General features: G+C 41.0%; 1 protein-coding gene across 1 annotated transcript in view; it reads right to left on the bottom strand.

Annotated features, from left to right (window-relative positions):
* Nucleotides 1-24427, bottom strand: part of ift80 (intraflagellar transport 80 homolog (Chlamydomonas)) — a 70632-nt gene that overhangs the window by 6431 nt on the left and 39774 nt on the right. The window contains exons 10-17 of the mRNA XM_061719472.1: nucleotides 14639-14818; nucleotides 13602-13720; nucleotides 12949-13023; nucleotides 12217-12380; nucleotides 12060-12124; nucleotides 9814-9949; nucleotides 9549-9696; nucleotides 7315-7486 (exon numbers count right to left, since the gene is read on the bottom strand). Of these exons, the coding sequence (XP_061575456.1) occupies nucleotides 7315-7486; nucleotides 9549-9696; nucleotides 9814-9949; nucleotides 12060-12124; nucleotides 12217-12380; nucleotides 12949-13023; nucleotides 13602-13720; nucleotides 14639-14818 (1059 nt within the window). The remainder of the gene's footprint in view (nucleotides 1-7314; nucleotides 7487-9548; nucleotides 9697-9813; nucleotides 9950-12059; nucleotides 12125-12216; nucleotides 12381-12948; nucleotides 13024-13601; nucleotides 13721-14638; nucleotides 14819-24427) is intronic.

Here is a 24427-nt window from a genome sequence, read left to right as displayed (position 1 = left end):
TCCTGAGGGACGGTTCCAGGCTAGGAGTGATTCTAGACAAACAAAAATAAATTAACTAATTAAAAAATAGGATCAGGAGGAACACTGGGGTTTTCGTCCCGGTCGTGCTGGACCAGCTCTACACCCGCCGCAGGGTGCTCAAGGGTTCATGGGAATTTGCCCAACCAGTCTACATGTGCTTTGTGGATCTGGAGAAGGCAGAGGGGTTCCGGTTTGGGAACCTCACGGTTTCATCTCTAGTTTTTGCAGATGATGTTGTCCTGTTGGCTTCATCAGACCGGGACCTTCAGCATGTGCTGGGGTGGTTTGATGCCGACTGCGACGCGGCAGGGATGAGAATCAGCACCTCCAAGACCGAGGCCATGGTTCTCCACCGGGAAAGGGTGGCGTGCCTTCTCCGGGTGGGTGGAGAAGTCCTGCCTCAGGTGGAGGAGTTCAAGTATCTCGGGGTCTTGTTCACGAGTGAGGGAACGATGGAGCGTGAGATTGACAGACGGATCGGTGCGGTCGATGTACCGGACCGTCGTGGTGAAGAAGGAGCTGAGTCGAAAGGCGAAGCTCTCGATTTACCGGTCAATCTACACACCTACCCTCACCTATGGTCATGAACTCTGGGTAGTGACCGAAAGGACAAGATCGCGGATACAAGCGGCCGAGATGAGTTTCCTCCGCAGGGTGGCTGGACGCTCCCTTAGAGATAGGGTGAGGAGTTTGGTCACCCGGGAGGAGCTCGGAGTCGAGCCGCTGCTCCTTCACATTGAGAGGAGTCAGCTGAGGTGGCTTGGGCATCTGTATTGGATCCTCCTGGACGCCTCTCTAGGGAGGTGTTCCAGGCATGTCCCACCGGGAGGAGACCCCGGGGAAGACCCAGGACACGCTGGAGAGACTATGGCTGCGTCCCAATTGAACCCCTTGCCCTCGTTTTCTTCACTAACCCTAGCTTTTGCACGTTCCCGTGAAGGTAGTGGTGTCCCAATTCCTCTTTTCACCAAGGGGGAGGGGGCATAACGAGGGCTAGGGGCTGAGAATAGCCCCTACGGATCGAGGGATTTCAGATGCTCACTTGGCGAGCGAGGGGGTATGAAAATTTCCCAGAGTGCTTTTCGTCGTCATTTGCGGACTGAATCAAAAAAAAAAACATGGCGGACATTTCTTATTTTTTTGTGAATAAAATCAATATTTTTTTTCGTTTGTTTTTTTAACAAGGACGTTTGTGCATTGCAGTAATCACATTTCAGATCTAACTGTTATTTTCTTTTCAGAACATAATCGACCCTCCATCCTCACCGGTGTCCTCTCTGACAAATTCAGAGGAAAGCACAGAGGTAATTTTTATTTATACAGTGATAATGAACCTGGTATGATGTTGTGGGTGTGTATGATAGTCCAGTCATGTGTGTAATCAACATGTGTATCCATCTTTTTTATCTCAGAACACTGGAAGACGCCAGCACATCGGCCTCAAGCTCTGCCTCACCAGCTGGAAGAGGAAGCTGGAGCTTCAGGCATCAGGTCCACTTTCCCCCCGATCCCCCCCAAAAAAGAAATTCTCTATGCAGGACTTCCTTCAAGCTGAGGCCGCAGAAGAAGACAGAAGATGTCAAAAGAATGAAGAACACATGGACAGGTTCCTGAACCTTTTAGAGAAAATGGTGGACCAGACACCTCATCAGCAGTAACGGCACATACACTGCAAACTTTTTTTTTTGTAAATATTTCTGTACAAAATTTTTTTTTATAAGGAACAGCACCTTTCTTTGTTTTGCGTGCAATGTTTACTTTTTTCTTTTTAAAAATTATATTTGAATATAAAAAATAAAGCCTTTTTTACTGCAGATTCTCTCACTATCCTTATTTTACTATTGATCTTGTTGTACAGTTTATAATTTGAGACATTACCTTACTTTGAGAAACCCCAGAAGAGAAAACTGTTGTGTAACAAATTTTATTAGACAATTTAAAAGTATTTCCAAGTGAGTAAAACCACACAAGTACAAAACTATTTACATATATGCACGATATGAGCAAAACCCACATAACATAAGATTAATTTGGTGATTTTGGATCGGGGTCATTGTCAGCCGGCAATCGGACAGAAATCCCGAAATCATTGGAGCAAATTTCTTAACAGGCGTTATTTGGATAAACTGAGCCCAGGTTGGGGAGCTTAACGGTAACTTTTAAACCTGAAAAAATATTAAAACTTAATAAAGTGCCATATTAACAGCGCTACAGCTGAAGTTAAAACAGCTTTTAGCTCTGGGGTTCCTGATCAGATTAGGGATGAAAACGAGGGGGAGTTGAGTGTATTGGGACAGGCACCTGGGCCAAGTGCCCTAGATTTCAAGTGCCCTAAAATCTCCCCCTTCTTTTTTAGGGGTTAGGGAAGAAAAGAAGGGCGAGTGGAGAAAAGAAGGGCAAGTGAAGTTGAATTGGGATTGGGCCTATGTCTCTCGGCTGGCCTGGGAACGCCTCGGACTCCCCCCGGAAGAGCTGGAGGAAGTGTCTGGGGTGAAGGAAGTGTGGGCATCCCTGCTGAGGCTGCTGCCCCCGCAACCCGGTTCCGGATAAGCGGCGGAAAATGGATGGATGGATGGATGGATAATTAAAAAAATAATGATTAAAAAAAAAAAAAAAAGAAAATTAAAATCAAAGAGCCACATAATCCTGGCCTGGATGCAGGTTACCAGGGCAAAACCTTGCAGCTGGGCCTGGGGGAGGGGCCTCTCGGCAAGCACCTGGTGGACAGGCCTTTTAACCAAGGCGCCTGGCTGGGCTCAGCATGAATGAGCGTTTTCCTGTGAGTTCACCACTTGCAGGAAGGGCCATGTGGTAAGGAGTGTTATGACTGGTAGCCAAAGGCATGGGCCATGGCATGCTAACCCTTGGCTTCTAAAACTGGCCCATGGGACATAGAATGCTCCCCCTCTGCTGGGGAAGGAGCCTGACCTTATGTGTGATTGAGAGGTGGTGGGTAGATACAGTCGAGCTCACTTCAGCCCACAGTGTGGGCACAGGAACCAACCTTCTTGAGAAGGGCTGGATCTTCTTCTACTTTCAAGGGTGAGAGGTGTCCAACTGGAATGCAACTACTATTGGGCTTACGTATAGGCAGAGAGCTCAGAACTTTTAGCCTGTATGTCAAGGTTTTCCCCCAGTGGACAACAGGGTAGTTTCATGCCCCTTGGGCCTAGGTTCTAACCGTTATTTGTACTTATGCACTAAACAACAGTTTGGAAAACCCAGCCTTCTCTGACATCAACACCAAAAACAATCATAAATACTCCGGCCTTATTTTCTACAGCTGACAGGCTCACAAACCCTCCTGTGTCAGCGGCAATGGAAGTTCATTCCACCGTGGCCTGCAACGACTTCGCCAAAATAAATATCCAAATATATTATTTAAACAACAGGAGAACTGGGCGGGTCTTTCCGGAACTTCACTAAACTGGTTCAAAACATACTTGGGGAACAGGAAGTACTTTGTGTCAATAGGTAACTTTACATCTCAACAGACAAGAATCACATGTGGAGTTCCCCAAGGTTCCATCCTGGGACCTCTTCTGTTTCACATCTCCATGCTCCTACTGGGACAGATTATAAAGAACAAAATAAACTACCATAGCTAGATGGAGGACATGCAGATATGCACTACAATGTCAGCAGGAGACATAGGCCTTGTACAGCTATACACCTAAAAACCACCAACCAGGCAAGAAATCTGGGTGTAGTGATGGACTCAGACCTACATTTGGAAAAACACATTAAGGCAATAGCAAAGTCAGCCTACTATCACCATAAGAATATATCAAACATAAAATATGTGATGTTTCAGCAGGACCTGGAAAAACTAGTTTTAACAGCATCTTTACAGGTTTACCTAAAAAGTAAATTAGACAACTTCAGCTCATTCAGAACTCATTCAGAACTAACTGCTGCTAAAGTCCTCACTAAGACCAAACAAGTGGAGGTCTTTACACTGGCTGCCTGTCCGTCTTAGGGTAGACTTTAAAGTTTTGATGCTGGTCCATAAAGCTCTGAATGGTCCAGGACCTAAATACATCAGTGACCTCCTGACCCAGTATGAACCTTCCAGACCCCTCAGGTCATCTGGACCCAGTTTTTTTTAATCAGTTCCCAGAGTCACAAACAGACATGGAGAAGCTGCATTCAGCTTCTATGCTCCACATGTCTGGGAAAAACTCCCAGAAAGCCTCAGATCAGCTGAAACACTCAGTTCATTTAAATCCTGGCTGAAGACTGACCTCTTCTCAGCTGCATTTCAATAAAGTTCCAAATCAGCAGTTTTACTTTTCAGATTGAGTTTCAAAACATTACCATATTTTAACTACTGTTTTTATCTAGTGTTCTTTTTTCTTTCTTTTTTTTGTTTAAATTTTAAATCATGCATTTTATTTTTCCCATTTGATGTTTAAATGTCTCTGTAAAGCACTCTGTGAATCTCCTTGTTGTTGAGTTGTGCTGTACAACTTCCCCTGCCATATTTGAAATCCGTGATGGGTGTGCTGGAAAGTGTTCCTCAAGGGACTTCGTTCTTCTACCAGGGGACGTCAATGTTCACATGGGTCATGAAAGTGTTACCTGGAAAGGATGACTGGGAAGAACGGCCTCTTTGATTTGAACCCAAGCAGTGTTGGACACAGTTTGTCCATAATAAACACCATGTTCAAACATAAGGATATCCATGAGAGCACACTGCACCAGCACACCCTGGGTCATAGATCGATGTTCTATTTTATGATTGCATTATCGAATTTGCATCCATTTGTTCTGGAGACTCTGGTGAAGAGGGGGGCCGAGTTGTCAGCTGATCACTATCTGGTGGCGAGTTGAATCAGATGGCAGGGGGAGATGCTGGGCAGATCCAAATGTACAGTGAGGGTTTGCTGTCAGTGTCAATGTCGGGTAGAAGAACCCGTCAGAAATATCTTTAACTCCCACCTCTGGTAGAATTTCAGCACATCTTGAGGGAGGTGGGAACATTGAGTCAAAGTAGGCCCTGTTCAATGGCTTCGTAGTTGAGAAGTTTTAAGTTTCTGCCATGGTAGTAATTACTGACCCCAGGAGGGAGGCTGGGCCATCAAGCTGAAGGAGCTCTACAGGGCTTGATTAGCCTATCAGTCTATCATTGGAGTTTCTAGAGGGCCTGGGACACCAAATGGTGTGTTCCAGTTATAGGATAATTACACTACTGAGCCTCTCTGGTAACTTCTATGCAGGGGAGCAGGAGAAGAGAGTCTATTCTAATGTCTCACTTTGGATTCAGGAGGATTCAGGAGGCACAACTGGTGCCAGGGGAAGACACGCAGCATCTTAAAAGACGACAGTCACCCAGCACACAATCTTTTCCATGTGCTACCGTCCGGCAGAAGGTACAGGAGTGTGACCGCACAGACTAGGCTACTATCCCCAGGCTGTCAGACTCCTCAACCTAACAAACTAAGCAAACACTGCACATACACAAACTGATCATAACAAACATGCTCACACTGGTCGCACTTTATCATTATCATCATCTGTCCCATATGTGATATTCACTACCTGCGATATTCCTTATCTGGAGTGGTATTGGTGTAACTATTGCATATAGTTTCATTTTGTACGTTACTTTACATATCATATCCTGTACGTCATCACCTACTTGTGTAGTATCAATAATATATTGTGTAATATAACTTACTTGTGTACCATTTAGGGTTGTCCCGATCAGGATTTTTTAGCTCCCGATCCGATCCGATCACTTGAGTTTGAGTATCTGCCGATCCCGATTTTTCCCGATCCGATCACTTTTTTTGGCTCCCGATACATTTCCGATACTTTTTCCCAATCAGATACATTTTGGCAAAGAATTAAGTAAAAAAGTAAAGTAAAAAAAAGTAAAGTAAATTAAGTAAAAAACTGTATTGTCCATTCTCTCCAACATGGACATATTTTTGTTTTTTCACTGACTGCATCATTGGATCAAAACAAAGCTTATCAGCTCTGGTGCCACAAAATGTAGAAACATGAAATTGTAAACTAAAACAAAAAGTTCAGAATAGTAAAATAACAAAAATAAATCAATTTCACTTCAAAAGGAGGTAGTTTACTTACGAGGTTTAAAAGTTGAATGACATCCAGTCAAACTCACAATCAATAAGAAAATGAAAATACATTTTGGCTTAACCGTAGTGCAGAATTCTCAACAGCATGAAATGAATCGCAGCAGATATTCATTGTGGCTGTTTTCTGTCACTGTGTTGTGCTGATGTCACGCAGAGCGTAGGAACCAATTGTGGTTGTTCAGACACGGACCCTTTAGACCGTAACACCAGCCTGCAAAATAGCAGTCCGCCATCTCTGTGTTGTTACCGAGTCAATAAAGTGGACCAAAAGATGATTTACGAGTGACGGATAATCATTTACATAACACTACAGTCACTTTTCTCCGACAGCTTTTCTTTGTTTTTAAAACTTTCAGACCGTTTATCTGAGCGTAGCCTAGCTGCTGTTAGCTCTCTGTTAGCCACGCTTCCTTCCCCACCAGCACAAACGATTCTTCAGCCGCCGGCGCTGCCCAAAATCTTACAATAAACACACATCAACTGTCTGTATTGTTAAATGCAATTATAAAATGATTAAATAATTAATATATGTTAAAACATAGGCACAGAGCAATAAGCAAACAAATAAGACGAACTGGCCTGGAGCTGCTGGAGCCGCTCTGAGCTGCAGCTGGGGCTCAGAGCAGAGCCGCCCGGCTCTTCTGGCCGCTGCGCCGACTCCGCGCTCCCAGCGCTACCGGGTCGCGGAGTCGGAAACCAGCCGGCCGAGCCATAACAGTATGTCCCGATACTTTTTTGGCCGATCCCGATCTTTTGAAAATGACGTGATCGGGCCCGATCGATCGGCCACCCGATCGATCGGGACAACACTAGTACCATTCCATATTTTAAATAGCCTCTTCTGCGCCTTATATTCTTAACTTTTACCTTTTTATTTTATTTGTATATATTTATCTGGGATTTTTTGCTGTGTCTTACATATATTTTAAATACTTTTACTCTACTACTTTTACTATTTTGTTTTGTCTTTACTATCTGAAGTAAGTTGATCGATCCACTCACCCAAAGCATTTCGACTGCCAGTTAACTTGCACATGACAAATAAAGGAGCTATTACTAATAAAGAAATACCAGAGTATACCCTTAGCTCACATTTAATAGTTATACCAATGCAGATATAAGCAGGTCTTGAACATTTATTCAAAACAGACAATAAACAATCATTAACAGATATGTGCTGATATCTTACTTTGGCAAAGCGGCAAAGACGTAGAGCATCCTCCCAGCGTGCAGAGGTGCTGTATTCATGCAAGAGGGCAGGATATGGAGGCACGCTGCTGTACACCAGTGAACCATCTCCTTGTCGTAGTGTCACCTTTGTGCCGACATAGCTCAGAATGTGAGGTGCTCGACTGAACTCACTTTGTGAAGATACATGCACAAACACACACATATTAGTTAAAACAAATACATGTAACCACATCCTCACATTTTGCCACAGAAAACTAAGTTAAATTTTAGGCTCTTCATTATCTCGTTACGAACTTAAAATGCAATACCACTGATTGCCTCTAGACACTAGTTTGTACTCGTCAACTTAGTGTCCTTTGTTATGTGCACCCCTGATCAATGTGCTGGTGGTCTTTCTAAAAATAATTCCTTTATTTCATAAATATTTTAACTCAAATACACTATTTAATCAACTTCCCAGCTCAGGCTTGTCGTCCAAATATAGTCACAACTACAACTGAATGCTGAAACTTGAAGATTTAAAATGGCAATACATAAACTGGAGGGTAATTTCATGGCAGCTCTGTCAAACATTTATTCATATTTAGCGGTCTAGTACGACAATGCGACGCATCAGTTTTTTTCCTAGGTGATATGAATGCATAATGATCCTAGAAACTAACTGAATGGGACAGAGTAGTTGGTCAATTTTGATATGTTTAAATGTTTAAAATGTTGGCACAGTAAACTTTATACCACCTTGTGGTGACCCCATTTATTTTTTCACAACACTTGATGTCCTGGTATCAAAGATAGTAAATGAGGAAGCTTTACTTGATCTGACATTCTTCTAGCACACATCATGGATGCAACACTACAGAGTTGTTGCTGCATTTTATATTTCCAAATCCACATATTTCATATCAAAACTTTCCATATTCTCCATTGTGGATGTCAGGACTGCAGAAGCGACCAACCCAGTACCTTCATCCTCTGCCCTCATGTCTTTGTAATATACTGAATGTCAAATGCAATGTTACGTTCTCTGTTTAAAAATACATGCAGAATTTGTCTTGAAAACATGACATATTGAAGGGAGCAAAAGTTGCTCAAAAATCTCAATTAATTGTTCTGCATTAATGCTGTTATCACAAACTAGCCTACCATCACAGACACTGGCTTCTGGACTTTCTGAGAAAGTCTGGAGCAGAGCAAAAAGTGTCAAAGTTTTTAAAAGAAAAAAATATATAGTGAAACACTAATTCTTCAGACCAAAATCCACACCTCCACTGTTTGATGGTCCATTACCTCTGCCAAGATCTTTCCAGCTAAATTTTCTATTGCACTTTTTGAATGCAACTCCATTTTGCGGTACTCAACAAAAGGTACTACAATATGGTAGTACAATAAGCTATTAATAAATATTGATACTTGGTAGGGTGTCATCTGATAGATCAAAAATCCTTGGTGTCCAGCCTACAGTGGGATGGCACTCTCTCTCTCTGGAAAATTGTCCATATGCTCTTAATCATTTAATTATATTAAACACAACAACATTATAAATATAAAAATTAATTCAAATATATATATATATATATATATATATATATATATATATATATATATATATATATATATATAGAACATTGATTTTAACATTGATTTTAACCATTTTCTAATCATGAGTGAGTTGTAACACATGAGCTGCCACCTAGCTTGAATAAGTTACCATCACCAACTAATTACTGGGTAGATCAGGAGCTCTGTTGGCAAAGATATAGCCTACACAAGCCTCTCAGTTGTCTCAATTTTGTCCTTTTTACTGTGCCATACAGATTAGTGTAGCAGGCGTGCAAAAGTAGTTTAACACTGCCTGTATAGACAGTGCAGCCAGGCACTCTGCCTGAGCACCTCCTGTGCTGGCAGAAGCAGAGGACTTTTGGGCAGGAAGCATTGTACATTCTGACAGCTGCTGGCAAAAACGACTGAATAAAGCACTGTGTGTTATACTTTGTGGAATAAGCTGGAAGGTGCAAAAAAAAAAACAAAAAAAAACTGACTCAATCTCACATCTTAGCTGTTAATGTATTAGCCTCTTCTGCTACTTCTCAGCTGAAATGTTTAAGGACATCAACAGCATGACTTAAGTATCTTTGATTCAGGCTACTTTTAAAAGATGGCTAAACTTGATCACTCATCAATAAGATGAGCATTATTTGTTGTTTTATCCATTAAAAAATGATACATGCATACCTGCTGTCCTTTATGAATAGTGTTTTTGGTAGTAGTTCTTTGTCAGTGAAGACGACACTTGCATAGTACCACAGTGTGAACTGATTGTCTTGGATCCCACATAGCATGTTCGCACAATCATTCCATGCTATGCTGTGAACCATGCTACCTATGAGAATGAACACATGTACAACATTTTAAGTCACGAAATGTTAGTTACATGAGGGCAAAAACAAATACAGACACTGCACATCTTGCCAAGTGAGTTCCCTTCTCCCCGTCTTACCAATTTTGCAGATTTTGGGTTCTCGCCCAAGATGACGCACGGAGGTCAAGTACAGGTCACGGTTTTTGTCTATCAGTGCAATTTTCCTTTCAGTGGTTGGGCCACACTGATCCAAAGCGATCTCCACCACGTCCATCTATATCAAATCAGAGATACACAAAAAGGTAAACAAAAAGGTAAACAAAAAGAGGTTAGAGAGAAAAGAGGTGTAAACGGAAAAAGACAAACAATCAGCGAAACAAAAGGAGTAGGAAAAGCCGATTACAGTGTGATTTAACAGCATATCTGCCAAGTGTGAGTGTGTTTACAAGAGGCAGAGAGAGACACAGAGTAGGTATACGTGTGACTGAACCTGTGTGTCTTTTTGGCTATCGCAAGTTGGCTTTAGTATCTTGGAACTTTTGAGTCCTGGCAGACAAAGCCTTGCTGACAAACAGCAACTACTGCTACCTCGACTTTTCTGTCTATTAGTTTTTCTGTTTTTCTTTTTTTTCTTATACCGGTAATCCTTTTCCCTCTTACACTGGTTTTGCTCCAAAGACCCTCCCCCATTCTTTCTTTGTCTCTTGTCCTTCTGAATATGTGCTCATGCTGACCTCTTAACAATTAACTTAATTAGTCTTGAGATAGTCCAGGTGTTTTTTCGGCATTACACAACTTTTGCACCCTTTGGTACCTTTGACCCAAGTCTTACACACTTAAACTGTAACTAGCTTCAAAACTAAATAGGCATCTTTTTTGTTTAAAAACACCAAAGCTATACATTTCTCAGTCTAGCATTTGAAATGTTTTCATTTGATTTTTGTCAGTAGTTTAAATGATTTACACATTACTGCATTCTGTTTTTACTTTCATTTTAAGCTGCATCATAACTTTTTGGGAAACAAGGTTGTAATATTGCTGTTAAAATATTTATCTGAACAGGTATGCACACTTTTTTCTTTTTTTTTCTCTGTATTTTGGCTCAGGAGGGTAAATTAAATTACCCCACCCACCCTCCCACCCCCTTCATGAGACTGTCAGAGCCCTGGAGAGCTCCATCAGTGACCGGCTTCGTCACCCACGATGCACCACCGAGAGGCATCGCAGGTCCTTCCTCCCCGCTGCCATCAGACTGTATAACCAGGCCTGCTCTCAGTAGCCAGTGGACAATAATATGACAATAAAATGTGCAATAATATAAGATGTGCAATATCTGCCAATCTGCCTCACAACACTCCACCTGCTTTTTCTGCACCGTTTCTTCTTTCAACCCACTTTATATACTGTTCATATTCTGTGATTATATACATATTTTATATGTATTTTTTATTCTGACTTTTCAGTCTTTTTACAACCTCCCCTGCATGTGTGTGCTAAGTGTACTGCTGACAACAAAAATAAGTTTCCCCACTGAGGGAGAAAATAAAGGATATCTTATTTTATCTTATCTTAAAACACTCAAAACTTTCAGATAAATCAATAACAGCAAAATAAAATTATAATATAATTTCACTGAATTCCAATAGAATCTAATCAATTGGCAGATATACAAATAGAGGTATAGTTCCACCTCTGACTAACCAAAACCTTAACACACAATTTGAACTTTCAATGAAAACAGCCAAAGTAAAAAAAGAAAAAGAAGTTACCGCACTGATTTCAGCACAGAAACCACATTTGGGGTTTTTCTATATTACTGATCTTCCAACATAACTTCCTTTACAAGGACACACTTTGATTTCACTGTGTTACTTTATGATCTTATCAGCCACTTAATACTGCACCATTAATACTTTAATGATATGTTATAAAAGTTGTTAAAGTTGCAAAGCCATAACTGGACTACTGATGTTTGTGGAAGGGGTTTTGGTTCAAATCAGAGCCAGTGAAGGTGATAAAGCCGAGAGGCTCCACTTACAGAGTGTAGAAACTCTGAAGTGAGAGACATTTTTACAAGGTGTATCTCTACAGGGCAACACAAATCAGAGGTAGTCTTATCAGAAAAAATGTTGGAAAACTTAAGGTTACTGTGAAAGTGTAGGGGCCAATTTAAGATGGAGATTTGTTGCAACGTTTATTACTTTTAAAAATTATATTAACCATATATTACTAAGAATTATCTTTAGTTAAAAAAACTACATAACATAATCATTGTTACAGTGGTAGCTTATGTCATCCCCATCAATGTGGATCATTACAACCTTCTGCATAAACAGTAACATTAACAGTAAGTTAACCAGCGAGGTTGGAAAAGGATATCCCACCTTGTGAGCCAAGGGCTTCCCATCTCCAAGAGCCTTTCCAGTTAAGACATCAAAGAAAAGGATGACTAGTGCGGAGTAAGGGAAATAGATTATGGTCAGAGAACAGCTTGTAAGATTCGTTTTTCAAGAGGATACTTGTTTAAAGAGGTCCACTTACCTTTTTCGTCACTCTTGTCCCGGATAGCAACCGTGTCGTTACTAAGTGAGAGACCCTGGGCATTTAGGATGTCGGCTCTCATACCGGGAAACTTGAGGGTAGATATCAGTCGGCCCTCATAAGAGAATATATACAACCCCACTCCATCCACTAGTAAAAAATACCTGAGACAAGAGAGGAGGATTCAGTGGATGAGAGTGCAGTAAGCATACTGGCTAGAAAGCTAATGTTATGTCTGGTTGAGTGGGGTGGGATGGGGATGAAGGAAGGGGTGCGAGAGGAAATAAAATAGATAAAATATTATATGTGAAAGAATGAAAAGACAGTAACAGTTAATTAACTTACACGTGCAGTTACTTTAAAAATGTAATCCACATCAACACAGTAATAACTCACTAAGTGGGATGCATTGAACTCAGCTGTGATTACAAAATAGCCAATAATCTATTTAACTCTATCCTGAGTGTCAGGGGCGGCACTGGAGTATTGCAAAAGAGCTACTCCATATTAATCTAATTTCCCCCTGTGGTTTTACTCTCAGCCTTATTGTATGACAGGGGCTAAGCAAGCGCATGGCCTGTGTGCGTGTGTGTTTGTGCGTGCATGTGTGTCAGCATGGCTGTTGGTTGATGAGTGGCCAGTGTAAAGTAATGAAGCATTAGAGAAGCTGACAGATGATCCAAAACCCTGTTCTTTCTCTCGTTCCACGGCTCCCGGAGTTGAGAGACTCACTTCTCTGCTTGCAGGATGAGGCTGACTGTTCCCTCCTTCAGGTCAAAGATGAGTGGAGTGTTCCAGTTTCTTGAGCTGGTTCACATAAACATAATCACAAGCATTTAATAACTTATGTTCTAAAGATGACAAAAGTCCAGAAGCGCAATAGCATGGCAAAAAAAAAAAAAAAGATCTAGTGTGCAAAAGGAAAGTGTTATGACAGACAAAAAAATAAACAATAGGTAGGTACTGATGAAAAGAGCAGATAAATCGACATATGGAACTCGAGAGCAGTGATGGACAAAGACAGATTATCATTGGGTGGGGGAGGATGCTACAAGGCAGACAATGAGCAGATTATGTGCCTTCGTGTTCATTGTAACAATTGCAGACAGAATTGTGTGTGCTTCATACTCCAATGTAAATTTCAATTCAGTCTACTAAATTTTTCAAAATCTGATAACTGACTGAATATGAACTGTAGGTTTTTCTGTATGTTTTTATTTCCCTGGCACATTTAGCTTCATATTACATGGAATACAGTCACATCATATTCCAGCTGGGAACACAGTACAATTATATAGTGAAAGAATACAGAACACAGTAAACAAGGAACAACAGAACCAGACTGTAAAAGCTAAGAAAAAGACTGTAAAAAGATGACAACTGACTTGTAGACGTAGCACTGGAGCGAAGTCGTAACCACCAGGTGACCGAAAGCCAGAGAGGCTTTGATGACACGATCTCTAAACTCCAATATGTCCACTGCATCATTCACGACATTCCTCACCTATGAAAAAATAAGAACATGAGAAGAAGGCAAAAGATGAGATATAGGAAAATGGTTTGACTTCATAGATTCACTGAACAGCCATGATTTCATACATCTAAACTTCTACATGTATATGAACAAAACTTCAGAGACTAACTTCACAAACAATTGAGGAGGAAACAATCTAGGATGCCTACAAGTAAACGTTGGTGAATTGTGGTCTGAGAAAGCAATTTTCCCTGTTTAAAGTGAGCGTGTGCAGTGGTGGGTGCTATTTTTTTCTACTGCATAGGTAAATACTTCCCTTTAGCTCTCTGTGAATGAATGAGTCTTTTCCAGCACCAGGTGAAAGGTGGGTTTATTTTTACAGCTTTACAAATCTTTCTCCTCTGCTCCCTCCAGCAATCCAAATTTACATGCAACACAACCAGGAGGAAAAGAAAAAAAAAAAAAAAAAAAGAAAATGACCGCAAGGTGGTAAATTTAGCTGGCTGATTCACAAACTACTGGCAGATGTGCTCTTTTTAAAATGGGCTGCGAGGCTGAAAATAAATTGCCTGATGAACCAACTTTGGTTTATACAAACTCACTTGGTAGAGATGTGTATGGGAAATGATTGCATACGTGTGCTGGCACACACATGTGAGCTTGTTTCTGTAGGTGTGCATGTGAGGGCCTGTTTCAAAATACACAAGTGAGTGTATATGTACACTTGTGTGTGTGTGTGTGTGTGTGTGTGTGAGCTGCATGTAAACACTACCTTGTGGTTAGTGTGAGTGTAAACAGTGGAGAATGGTGGAGTGAGGGAGGCAGCCAGACAGGCTGATCGTTGTCATTGCAGGGCTGTATGCTGGCATGCTGGCCACAATGGCAGATTTTTATTAAAAATAAACAGGAGCAGCAACACATTAATTGTATTTCTGGCTTGCTTTCTACCTGCATAGTTCTCCTCTTGGTAAGAGTGATGACAAAGTTCTTCCACTCCCAGTGCTGCTCCACCACATGGGCAAAGATGACATGTCCGTTTCCGCAGGCCCCAGCCAGCTGGGTGCCGTCTGCAGACCACGCCAAGCTGAACACACTGCCTGTATTAGGCTTCTCTAGTGCGTAGGACCACTGGAGGGAGAGGTGAGAGAAAGAGATGGGAGAAAGAAGGATCAGCAAGGCTGATCACATAATGATCCAGGATCATAAACAATTACCTGTGTAATTGGAGTAGTGAGCTGAAGCGGCTTAGAAAAATGAGAGAAAGAGTTGAAGGTTTGTATGAGCACTAGTATGTGTATGTGTACACAATGTATACTGCTAGAAGGACAGGGGTCCAGTCAGTCAGTCAATGATTTAGATGTGAAAAAGTGATGGGGAGTCTGATGGTTGCACTAATAAACATACACCCTGTCATCCTCATCTGTTATATAGACTTACCGGCACCACCTCAGGTACACCCATCACAGTGGCGAGTGTGGTGAGTGTATATGTGGATGCGGAGCAGGAAAGAAAATTGTGACTTTATATATTCTGAAGCTTCAGCAATAAGAAAATGAGCAATCACCTAACTTCGTTGGAGAAATGCTTACAAAAAGAAAAAGCCGTGGAAGGACTCAGGATGTAAAACATTGAGGCAGAGACACAAAATAGCAGAGACTCAGCTCAGACACATATACTGTACGCACACGCACACGTACACGCACGCACACAAAAGACAGCCATATGGTTGGAAGACATTCAAATGTTTCAATTTAACCCACTTAATCAATAGTTCAAAATGTTCATGCTTGATTGAATAACCAAAGTGAACAAAATATCCATCTTTCAGATGTAAACATTATGTCTTTTAGCCCACTTTGCACACCTGGCATCTGTTTGCTACTATTGCAGTTGATTTTTCTCACCACTTGCCACGGATGCAAGAAGCAGGCTGATCTAAGTTTGGCTAGGAATTTCTCAGCTGTAATTTTCAGCACAAACGCATGCATTCACACTGCAAACTGCTTATGAAGGGAGAAAAGTGCTAATGTTAACGTAGCCCTGCCTGCTTGGTTGCGATGGAGAGACAAGTGTGCTGCAGCTGGCCAAGTGCTGCGGTGAACCTTGGAGCAAAGGCCTCAGTGTGTTCGCTGCCTTATACACATGCAGCTGCGGTATGTGAGGTGTATCGTTATTTCCTCTTCGTTGACTCTGATGAAGCTGGAGGTAGCAGTCGGCAGGCTACAGGTTACTGGCCCGCTGCTTTGATCTCTTTCCCTTCTTTCTTCTCCTGTGTGCCTCAAACACACGCCACTCAGCTGGTTTTGGTCAGCTCCCTCCCAGCAGTTAATGTCATATCAGGACCCAAAATAGCTGCGGGGAAAAAAGAACTCGCCCATGCAGACAAGGGATAGTTTGTTTAAAGTTAAATTAATATCCATATAACTTTACCCCCGTCCCTTTTTCCTTATGATTTCTGTGGATTCTACCTTCTTCACATATCGGTGTCAACAGGAATAACCCTCTCTTTATACAAATGCATTCTTTAAATTGCACATCATGCACTATTTTTTCCCAGTCTGTGTGGAGGTGTGGCTGCCTGTGCTGCTCTGCCAAGCAGCTTAGGCCAGTGTTTACAACTAAAATAATTTACCAATTTCTCATTTCATTACTCATTTACTCTCCTGCTACCATCTTGAGATGGCTCGCTTTGTGTTAAAGCACCCCCATGGCGAAGAAAAGAGAAGGATAGGTAGATGGAGGGTCAGAGATGGACCACTGAATGTATACAGCAGACTGTAATGAAGCAGGACATATGATATCAGGCCGAGGAGCACTGCTGGATCCATGCTTACCTAATGTTTTTAACATATTGAGTTGCTTGACTCTTTCTAGAGCCAGCAAGCGAGAACGTGTGTATATCTATGCGTTGGGGGGGCTTATCATTGTGCATGTGTAATACTTAAGCACATGTATGCGTGTGCCTTGCTTACGTGCACGAGTGAAAAGGAATTAAAAAAAAAGGCATTTTTAATGCATCATCTTATTTAGCTGTATTCTCATGCTATTGGCATTATTTTGATATTTGAACTGATGTGTGTATAAAGTTCACATTTTACTCTTTAGTGCCTGATGTTGTGTACATGTGTGCAGAAGAGGTGAAAAGCCTCTGGCTTCTTGGCCTCTTCAGAGTTGTGTGCCTGTGTCTGACTACGGGATGCAGGGAGACGGCCTAATGCTCTTCAGAGATGAATGAACTGGGCCAGGAGGACCAAGGGACATCAAAATCTTTTCCAGATCAGCATCTTACTCTCCACCACCTCTTCGTTTCATTTATTTATTTCATCTCTCCTTACATGCAGATTCAGATTATCTGGTATTTGGCTGAGTGAAACAAATAGTTAGAAATCAAGAGCATCCACAAGTTATAGTTGAAAAAGAATTCAACCTTTTTTTATTTTAATCCCGCTTTAAAATTTGAATCTGAATATCTAAGTAAATCTGAATTTGGAATTATTTTTTTTTTTACTATTTTTCCAGCACTAGTGGCCTTTACTCAAAGTAGGTGGGCAGGAAATGGTATAGAGAGAGGGGGGAAGACACGCAAGAAAGAGAGACAGGGTGGGATTCAAACCTGTGCCGCCTGCACGAGGGCAATAGCGTCAAGCCACTGAGGTATCCAGGGCCTGAATTTGGATACCTTGACCCCTTCTCCAAGAACATTGTAACTGGCAATAGACCGGCAACAACTGCATTCTTATTTTTATGAGTTGAGTCCAAACTCATCGAAAATGCCTTAAAAACAAAACATCTTTCAGCACAACATTCTTTTGTGCTGTTAGAAGTATGCAAATTATGTTTTCAAACTAAAAGCCCCAAGGTTTTTCACCAAAGAGTAGTTTTGTGTAGCCAAAAATAAACATTTGCTCTAAAATACCTTTTGATTTCATCACACCTTTGATTCAAGTGTAGCACCAAGAGCAGAAAAGCAGACACCTTGACAGTACCGTGTAACTATTTCACCACGTCACTAGTGTTGTTTTTTTGCTTATCGGCTTAATTTTTTATCTCCTGTAAACAAACTTAATCACTGCTCTACTTTAGTTTCATCTCTTTGAACTCTGTTACAATGAGGCTGTTGCTTGTCCAGGAAGGTTTTTTCAAACTTCAGCCTCACAGTCGTTCGTGGAACTCTATATGAGTCAATGACCAGCACATGGTGCAGTCTGAAAATACGACTTCAGACTGCTCCAAGTTAGCTGGAAATGTTTTAAATGATTGTTATAAAATCTTAGCACTTCTGATGACTACAGAAATCTTGGAATGGAAACAATCAGCCCGTTTTCCTGCAGCAGATTAATCAAGAGTTCAAATGACTGTATCCAGCGTACATTTTATATAATATAATAAGGCTGAAAATTCTAAATATTCTAAAAAAAACATATCAACTAAAAATTTACATATTTCTGTATTTGTTCCATATTTTAAGAAACTGTTCCATGTTTCCAAACATTCTGAAAATGTGCCTTGTAAACCAAACTCTGAGCAAATTATGGAGTTGATTAAAATGTTGCATCTAAACATTTCTATTTTATCTAATCAATTAATTTATTTATTGATTAATTTATTTTACTCTTTCACACTAAGTCAGATTGGGGTTTTTGCATTTTAAAGAAGATGCATGGAAAAGTGGGGAGGGGGTGAAAACTAACCGTTACTACAAGAGGAGAGTGGAGGAGACTGAAAAGTAGAAAGACCAGCAGGGGGAGGTGAATCAGCCAGTGGCAACAGATTTGGCAACTGGTTTTATTGCAGCATAAAGGGGTGGAACTTTACGGGATACCTATTTTAATACTAATGCAGAGAGATACCCTACAGAAAGAACGTGAAAAGCATGCAGAGAAAAAGCGTATTAACTCCAAAAGGAAGATTTAGCAGTGGGATGTGGAAGGTGAGTCTTCATTTTGCTGGAATCCACTTGGTCACTGAACCCTGTTTATCCATAATGGGTTGCTTTGTGGTCAGAAAGAAGGTGGCAGACATGACGTGTGGTTCTTAGTTGAGGTCTAGGGGGGAAAAGAGGGTGAGACCCCTCAAACTTACAATGAGCTTATACAAACTGACCAAATAAACATACTATTGCAGTCTTACTGGCAGTGCAGCGCTTATGGTGATCCCTCTGAGCACCTAACAAGACGGCACCACATGCAACCTGCATGCGTTAACATGCACATACTTGTGTGACTTAAAGTCATGGACATTGATCACATAAATAAAAAAGCCTGAGTGTAGAAAATGCAAGATACACTCTGTGGAAAGCTATGGTATTATGCAGAATAATTTAATAAAGCTGCCCTATCTACTCACTCCCACCATTCTGGCTGGTGTATTAATACTTGAATTTTTGAATCCGTTTCTGAGGAAGGTGATGAGCCACAGACTCCGGCTCACAGTCTGTGGAACATCACAGAACCTACCACTGGCCTTCACACACACTGATAACTCTGCAGACAATGGTGGATTTGCAGACAGGCATATGAATGTGCACACTGAAAAAGCCAAAGCTAATCTACAGAAGCAGTCTCTTGAAAAAGTCTGCCTGCCTGCCTGCCTGCCTGCCTGCCTGCCTGCCCCCCCCCGTTACTTCTCCTTCGTTATGCATATACAGTATTCCTCCACATATGTTTACCATTAAGAATGGCAGGTGTTGTGGGCCTACCCATTCTTTCTATTGTTGCCCTGCAGCTACAACTAATATGGGAACTGCTGCAAAAATAGGTTTTATGTTAACAAAAAAATGACCCCAAAGACGAGAATATTCTGCCACTGCCAACCTCAACACTATTACCTAAACTTGCTAGTAAAGATATCTTTTGTCTCGTACTCTATACGTGAGCCTCTCTAAATAGGTGTTACTAACTCTAGGTTCTATTTTTTCTGTTTCTTGCTTCAGTCTTTTTTTCCACATGTCCCTCAATCATAGCAGTAATGGGCCATTCGTTTTGCGTCAAATACTTATTTCACATACATTTGTAAGATATGTTTTGAGCTGAATTCTTACTGATTATATGCTCTTTTTGTTATTTTTTATTAATGTTTGTTTTTAAATTATCTCCTGATTAGATTGGATGCAACACTTGCTTGTTCTTGAAACAAGAGCTATCTCAGAAGCAAAACATTAAAACATAAACACCTGTATAGGCAATGAGAGAAGCATGAAAAACATAAGAAATAGAGTCAAAGTTAAAAAAAAGAATGTATATTTGTTCCATTACACAACTCCTTTCTCCCCAGTTTCTCTGCACCACCTGAAACAGTGCTCTGGTCTTAATGGTTGGGGCTTAGGGGGGTGGGGATGGGCGGGGGAGGAGTTTGGTCCAGGGAAAGGGTTAATGACACATGTATGGACTAATGGCTCCCTGTGGAGCTATCTGCTGATTCAGCCCCATTACTTCACAAGCATTAAATATGTCTGCCCTGACCTCTTTCTGCTCCCCCCAGCCCTAATGGAAGTCAACAGCCTGCTAATCAGAAGAAGGGCATGAGGTTTCCAGACTTTCAGTCCACTTCTAGCCCTTCATCTTGGACAGTCTTGACACAGAGAAGCAAGCATTTAGAAAAAACTTTTAACTGCCATTAGTGTTAATGGGTCAGGCCGAGTGCATGACCCTGCTGAAAACCTGTATTTTATGCAGCTACAACACTATTTGCACAAGGTCTCAGAAAGAAACATGATGCATGTGTTAAACAGGACACACGCAGAACCATACATTACCAATACAGTAAACTAAATATGGAAAGGATTGTTTAACACTATCAAAATCTGAATCTCTCACAAGCAATAGCGTCACGTTACATATTATTTCAAGACATCAACATTCAGATAAACTATGCAGTGATGTCTCATTCAAATCTGTAATTGTCTGTGAAAACAAAATGGAGTCAACCATTTTTGATTACAGAAAAACCTGATCATAAAATCTTCATGAATGCTGCTTGGAAAGGTTCTTCAGTAAAATTGAGATGAATAATACACCGTTATACCTACACAATGTAAACTACTATTCTTTCCTTTGAACTCTTTAAATTAAACTGACCATATCAGCTGATCTTTTAATATGTATGTATGTATGTATGTATGTACATACACACACACGCTTACATACATACATACAAACATACACACAAGTATATGTATTCATTTATTCATTCACATTTAGCTTTTTTTTGCCTACATATGCTTTGATTAGAGCAGCTTGTCAATATGAAATTTACTTTTGGACAGAAAGATCAAAGTAATGGTTTATCTTATTATTACATAAAAGGATCTGCTACAAAAGCAAAACATTCTTCAAATCTAGAACTTGCCTTATCTGTTCATTTAACTTTGTACTGGTGAGCTGGTGGGAGTCGTGCTAGTCCAGGGTTAACAGTCTTACATAAATCAGAACAGATGGCAGACTCTCTGCAAAGCCAGCTGGCTTCAGTTTGCCTGTGTGTCTGTGTGTAGGACAGGACCTGGTGGGGCAGGTACAGAGAAGAACTCCCTGCATATAACATAACATGTCAGAGTTTAATGGACAGTCCGCATTCTTTTAGGGACACAAAAGATTAAATTTACAAAAATGAAAATGTGTTCAACAGTTGTCCGATGCACAAGGTAGGCTCTTTTGGATGAAGGCTCATCAATCTCTCAGCAGATTAGGAGTCCTTGTAAACGTCAGCTTGCTGTGACCGTCTCCATGGGGGATGGGTTGACTTTTAGGATACGGACAAACTGTGCCTATGTCCAGCACTGGTCAGAGCTATGCGTGGAAACTGCTCTGGCTCATTTCTGGCATCTAAGATGTTCCATGCAGTCTAAATTACACCACTTTCTCTTGAAATGATGCAGTCACCATTAACCTAAATACTTGGAACGTAAGTTTAATTTTATGGCAGTTCTCGTTAAATACTCTGCAATCAGTATGTTAATGAAGAAATGTTTAAAGTCACACTAAAGAAATAAAGTCCACATACTGAGATTTTCAGACCACAGAAAAATGTCATGTTGAGTACTCTATTAAACATTAATAATAAAAAAAAATACCCAAGTTCATTAAACTAGGTCTAAAATCTTCCCAAATTTGCTGCTCTGAGATGTTTGGAACTTGTCAGCTGAAGATGCTGATTGACACATCTGAGATCAACTCAAATGAAACCACCCTAACAGGCCAAATAGAGTTGAACACTTTGCGATTAAATCGAGCCGTTGACAAATCAAATGTACACTGTAGATAATAAAAGTTTTGGTCCCTTTCCAGCGGTGGACAACATTAACATTATCAAATTGTGCAACTCGCATTCCGTTGGCTTTTTTCCTGATGACAACTGGGATAGGCTCCAGGTCCTCCTGTGACCTTGAACAGGATGAGCCTGTTCCATTGGCAGGTATGTCCAGTCGAGATGAATCCAAAGATTAGGCCAATGTAGTGCGTTAGCTATGAGAGGGGGAAAATAGTTGTTTTTACATTAGATCCCGTTACCGTCCCTGGAAGAAGAACTATTGCTTCCCCGGTGCCTTAAGCTGAGTTGAGGGGAGGGAAGAGAAGTCAGCAGGCTTTATTGGGTGGTGTTGCATAACACGACAGTCTTGCTGTTTGGTTGGCCTCGCTGGTTCCACCAACATCGGAAGAACTGGCCGACGCAGGTGCCAGATCCATGTTGAATAACGACAGTATTTGCCGAGTGGCTCCCCCCCAAATCAAGTAGCACAAATGTGACCACTCCGGTCTTCCTCTGCCACCCCTACTGTTGTAGTTGTTGACCGCATACAAATTCTTTCTAGGGCTCTTCAATTTGTCAATGACCAGAGTTTTGTTTTTTGCAAAGTCGTAGTCTGTCATTTGAGTAGCCAGTTGCAAATTATAGTTTTGGTAATATGCCGATTTATGGTGTCCTTGGCTCTGAAAATGAGGAGCTTGCAAACCTCCACATCTCATTATCATCATATGTCCTGGTCCTGCCACCCCCCGTCATTTTCTTATCACCAGACTTGACCAGCGATTAAGTGTACCCTCTGGGGCAAATTTTTAGCCCCTTTTACATGATGGATACCCAGCATTTAACATCTGAATCTAGCATGTTGCCTGTCCCTTTTAAAATGAACTGATGCACGTGTCAAGATGGCTCCGCCAATAACTCACCTCCGAGAGTACACTTAATTGCAGATCATGCCCGATATAAACAGAACTGACGCAGGGTGGTGAGTCCTGGATGGGATTTATTGACGAGGATGTCCACGAGTTTATCATCCTCAGAGCGGTGGGTGCCATAAATCGGCATTGTACAGAACTGAAATCTGCAACGTGCTACTAAAATGACAGACTGTGGCTTTGCAAGGAACAAAACTCAGGTTATTAATAAACTCAAGAGTCTTAGAAATAAGTTATTCGCGGTCAATGAACACAATAGCAGGAGTGGCAGAGGGAGACTGCTGGTCATATTTACGCATAATGAATTGGGGGAAGTTACTATGCAAATCCCATTGTTATTCAGCATGGATCCGGCACACGTTACTGTACATCTCCTGAGCCCATCCAGCTCCTCTGATGTTGGTGAAGCCAGTGAAGCCAACCAGATAGACACGTAGTACCACTTGATTACATCTCCCAAGTCATCTTCCCTCCCTCAACTTGGCTTCAGGCACCAGGGAGGCAATAACACGCCTTGCATTTACATTGCTCAGCGCGCATTAAACACATGTTCTTCATCCAGGGGTAACAACAGGGCCTAATCTAAACTCAACAGCCGACCCTGTGTCAGTTCATGTAAAAAGCACAGGGTATCCAGCAATGTAAAAGGGGTTAATCACTCCAATGGTGTTTAACTATGGTGGCTGTCTCTGAAAGTTTACTACAAATACTTGCTCAAAAAGAAAAAAATCCTTAGCTCTGTCGATGTGTTTCTGCATATTCGTCATGAAATCTATCCACTAAGAGATCACTGGCCATAGTGCTGGATGTGACACCCTGACCATCTAAATCCAGCGCTTCTCAATTAAAAATGATATAACACAAGCATATATTATTAAATGCAATTATAAATAAATGTTTGACTACAGCCAAGTTCAATGTCTGCATTCAGGCTTGACTAATAGCTTTTGCAACATTGATGGGTCAGTGATTTTAATGGCAGAACCCCACTTGGACTGAATGCTTCAGGAAAAAAAGTTGATACAAAATCTTGTGACTTCATTCATTATTTTATTCACTGTTGGGTGGAGAAAGTGTTGCTGTGTTAAAAAAGAACACTAAGACATTCTTAACCAGGCATCATAACTATAGCACAAAACTTTAATGTGAAATTGATGTCATTGTCAATTATGTAAAAAGAGGAAAAGGCCCTGAAGAAGTTGGTGGATTTAAATAAAGAAAAAATGGATGCATGGATGGAATTATGAACAAAAAACAGATCCTAAGGATCACTTTTCACGCTTTTTAAGATCTGGAGCTTAGTCTTTCCACTACATGAATAATTCACCAATTTATACAGTAAGTCCCATCAGGGAATCATTGATCATTAAAACAAATGTTTAATGCAAAACTGCAAAAAATGTTAAGGTCTTTCAACATCCAATGTGCATTAAATTTGGAAAACATTCAGGGAGTTGGGGGAATTCTGTTTGCATGAAGGCCAAGGCCAGAAAACACTGTTTGCCACATGGGCTAAGGATACATTGGACAATAATTTCAAGTTGATGCCGTCCACTGCTGCATC

The sequence above is a fragment of the Cololabis saira genome, chromosome 4, assembly GCF_033807715.1.
Source record: "Cololabis saira isolate AMF1-May2022 chromosome 4, fColSai1.1, whole genome shotgun sequence".
Taxonomy (NCBI): Eukaryota; Metazoa; Chordata; class Actinopteri; order Beloniformes; family Belonidae; genus Cololabis; species Cololabis saira.
This window is presented reverse-complemented; position numbering and strand designations above follow the sequence as displayed.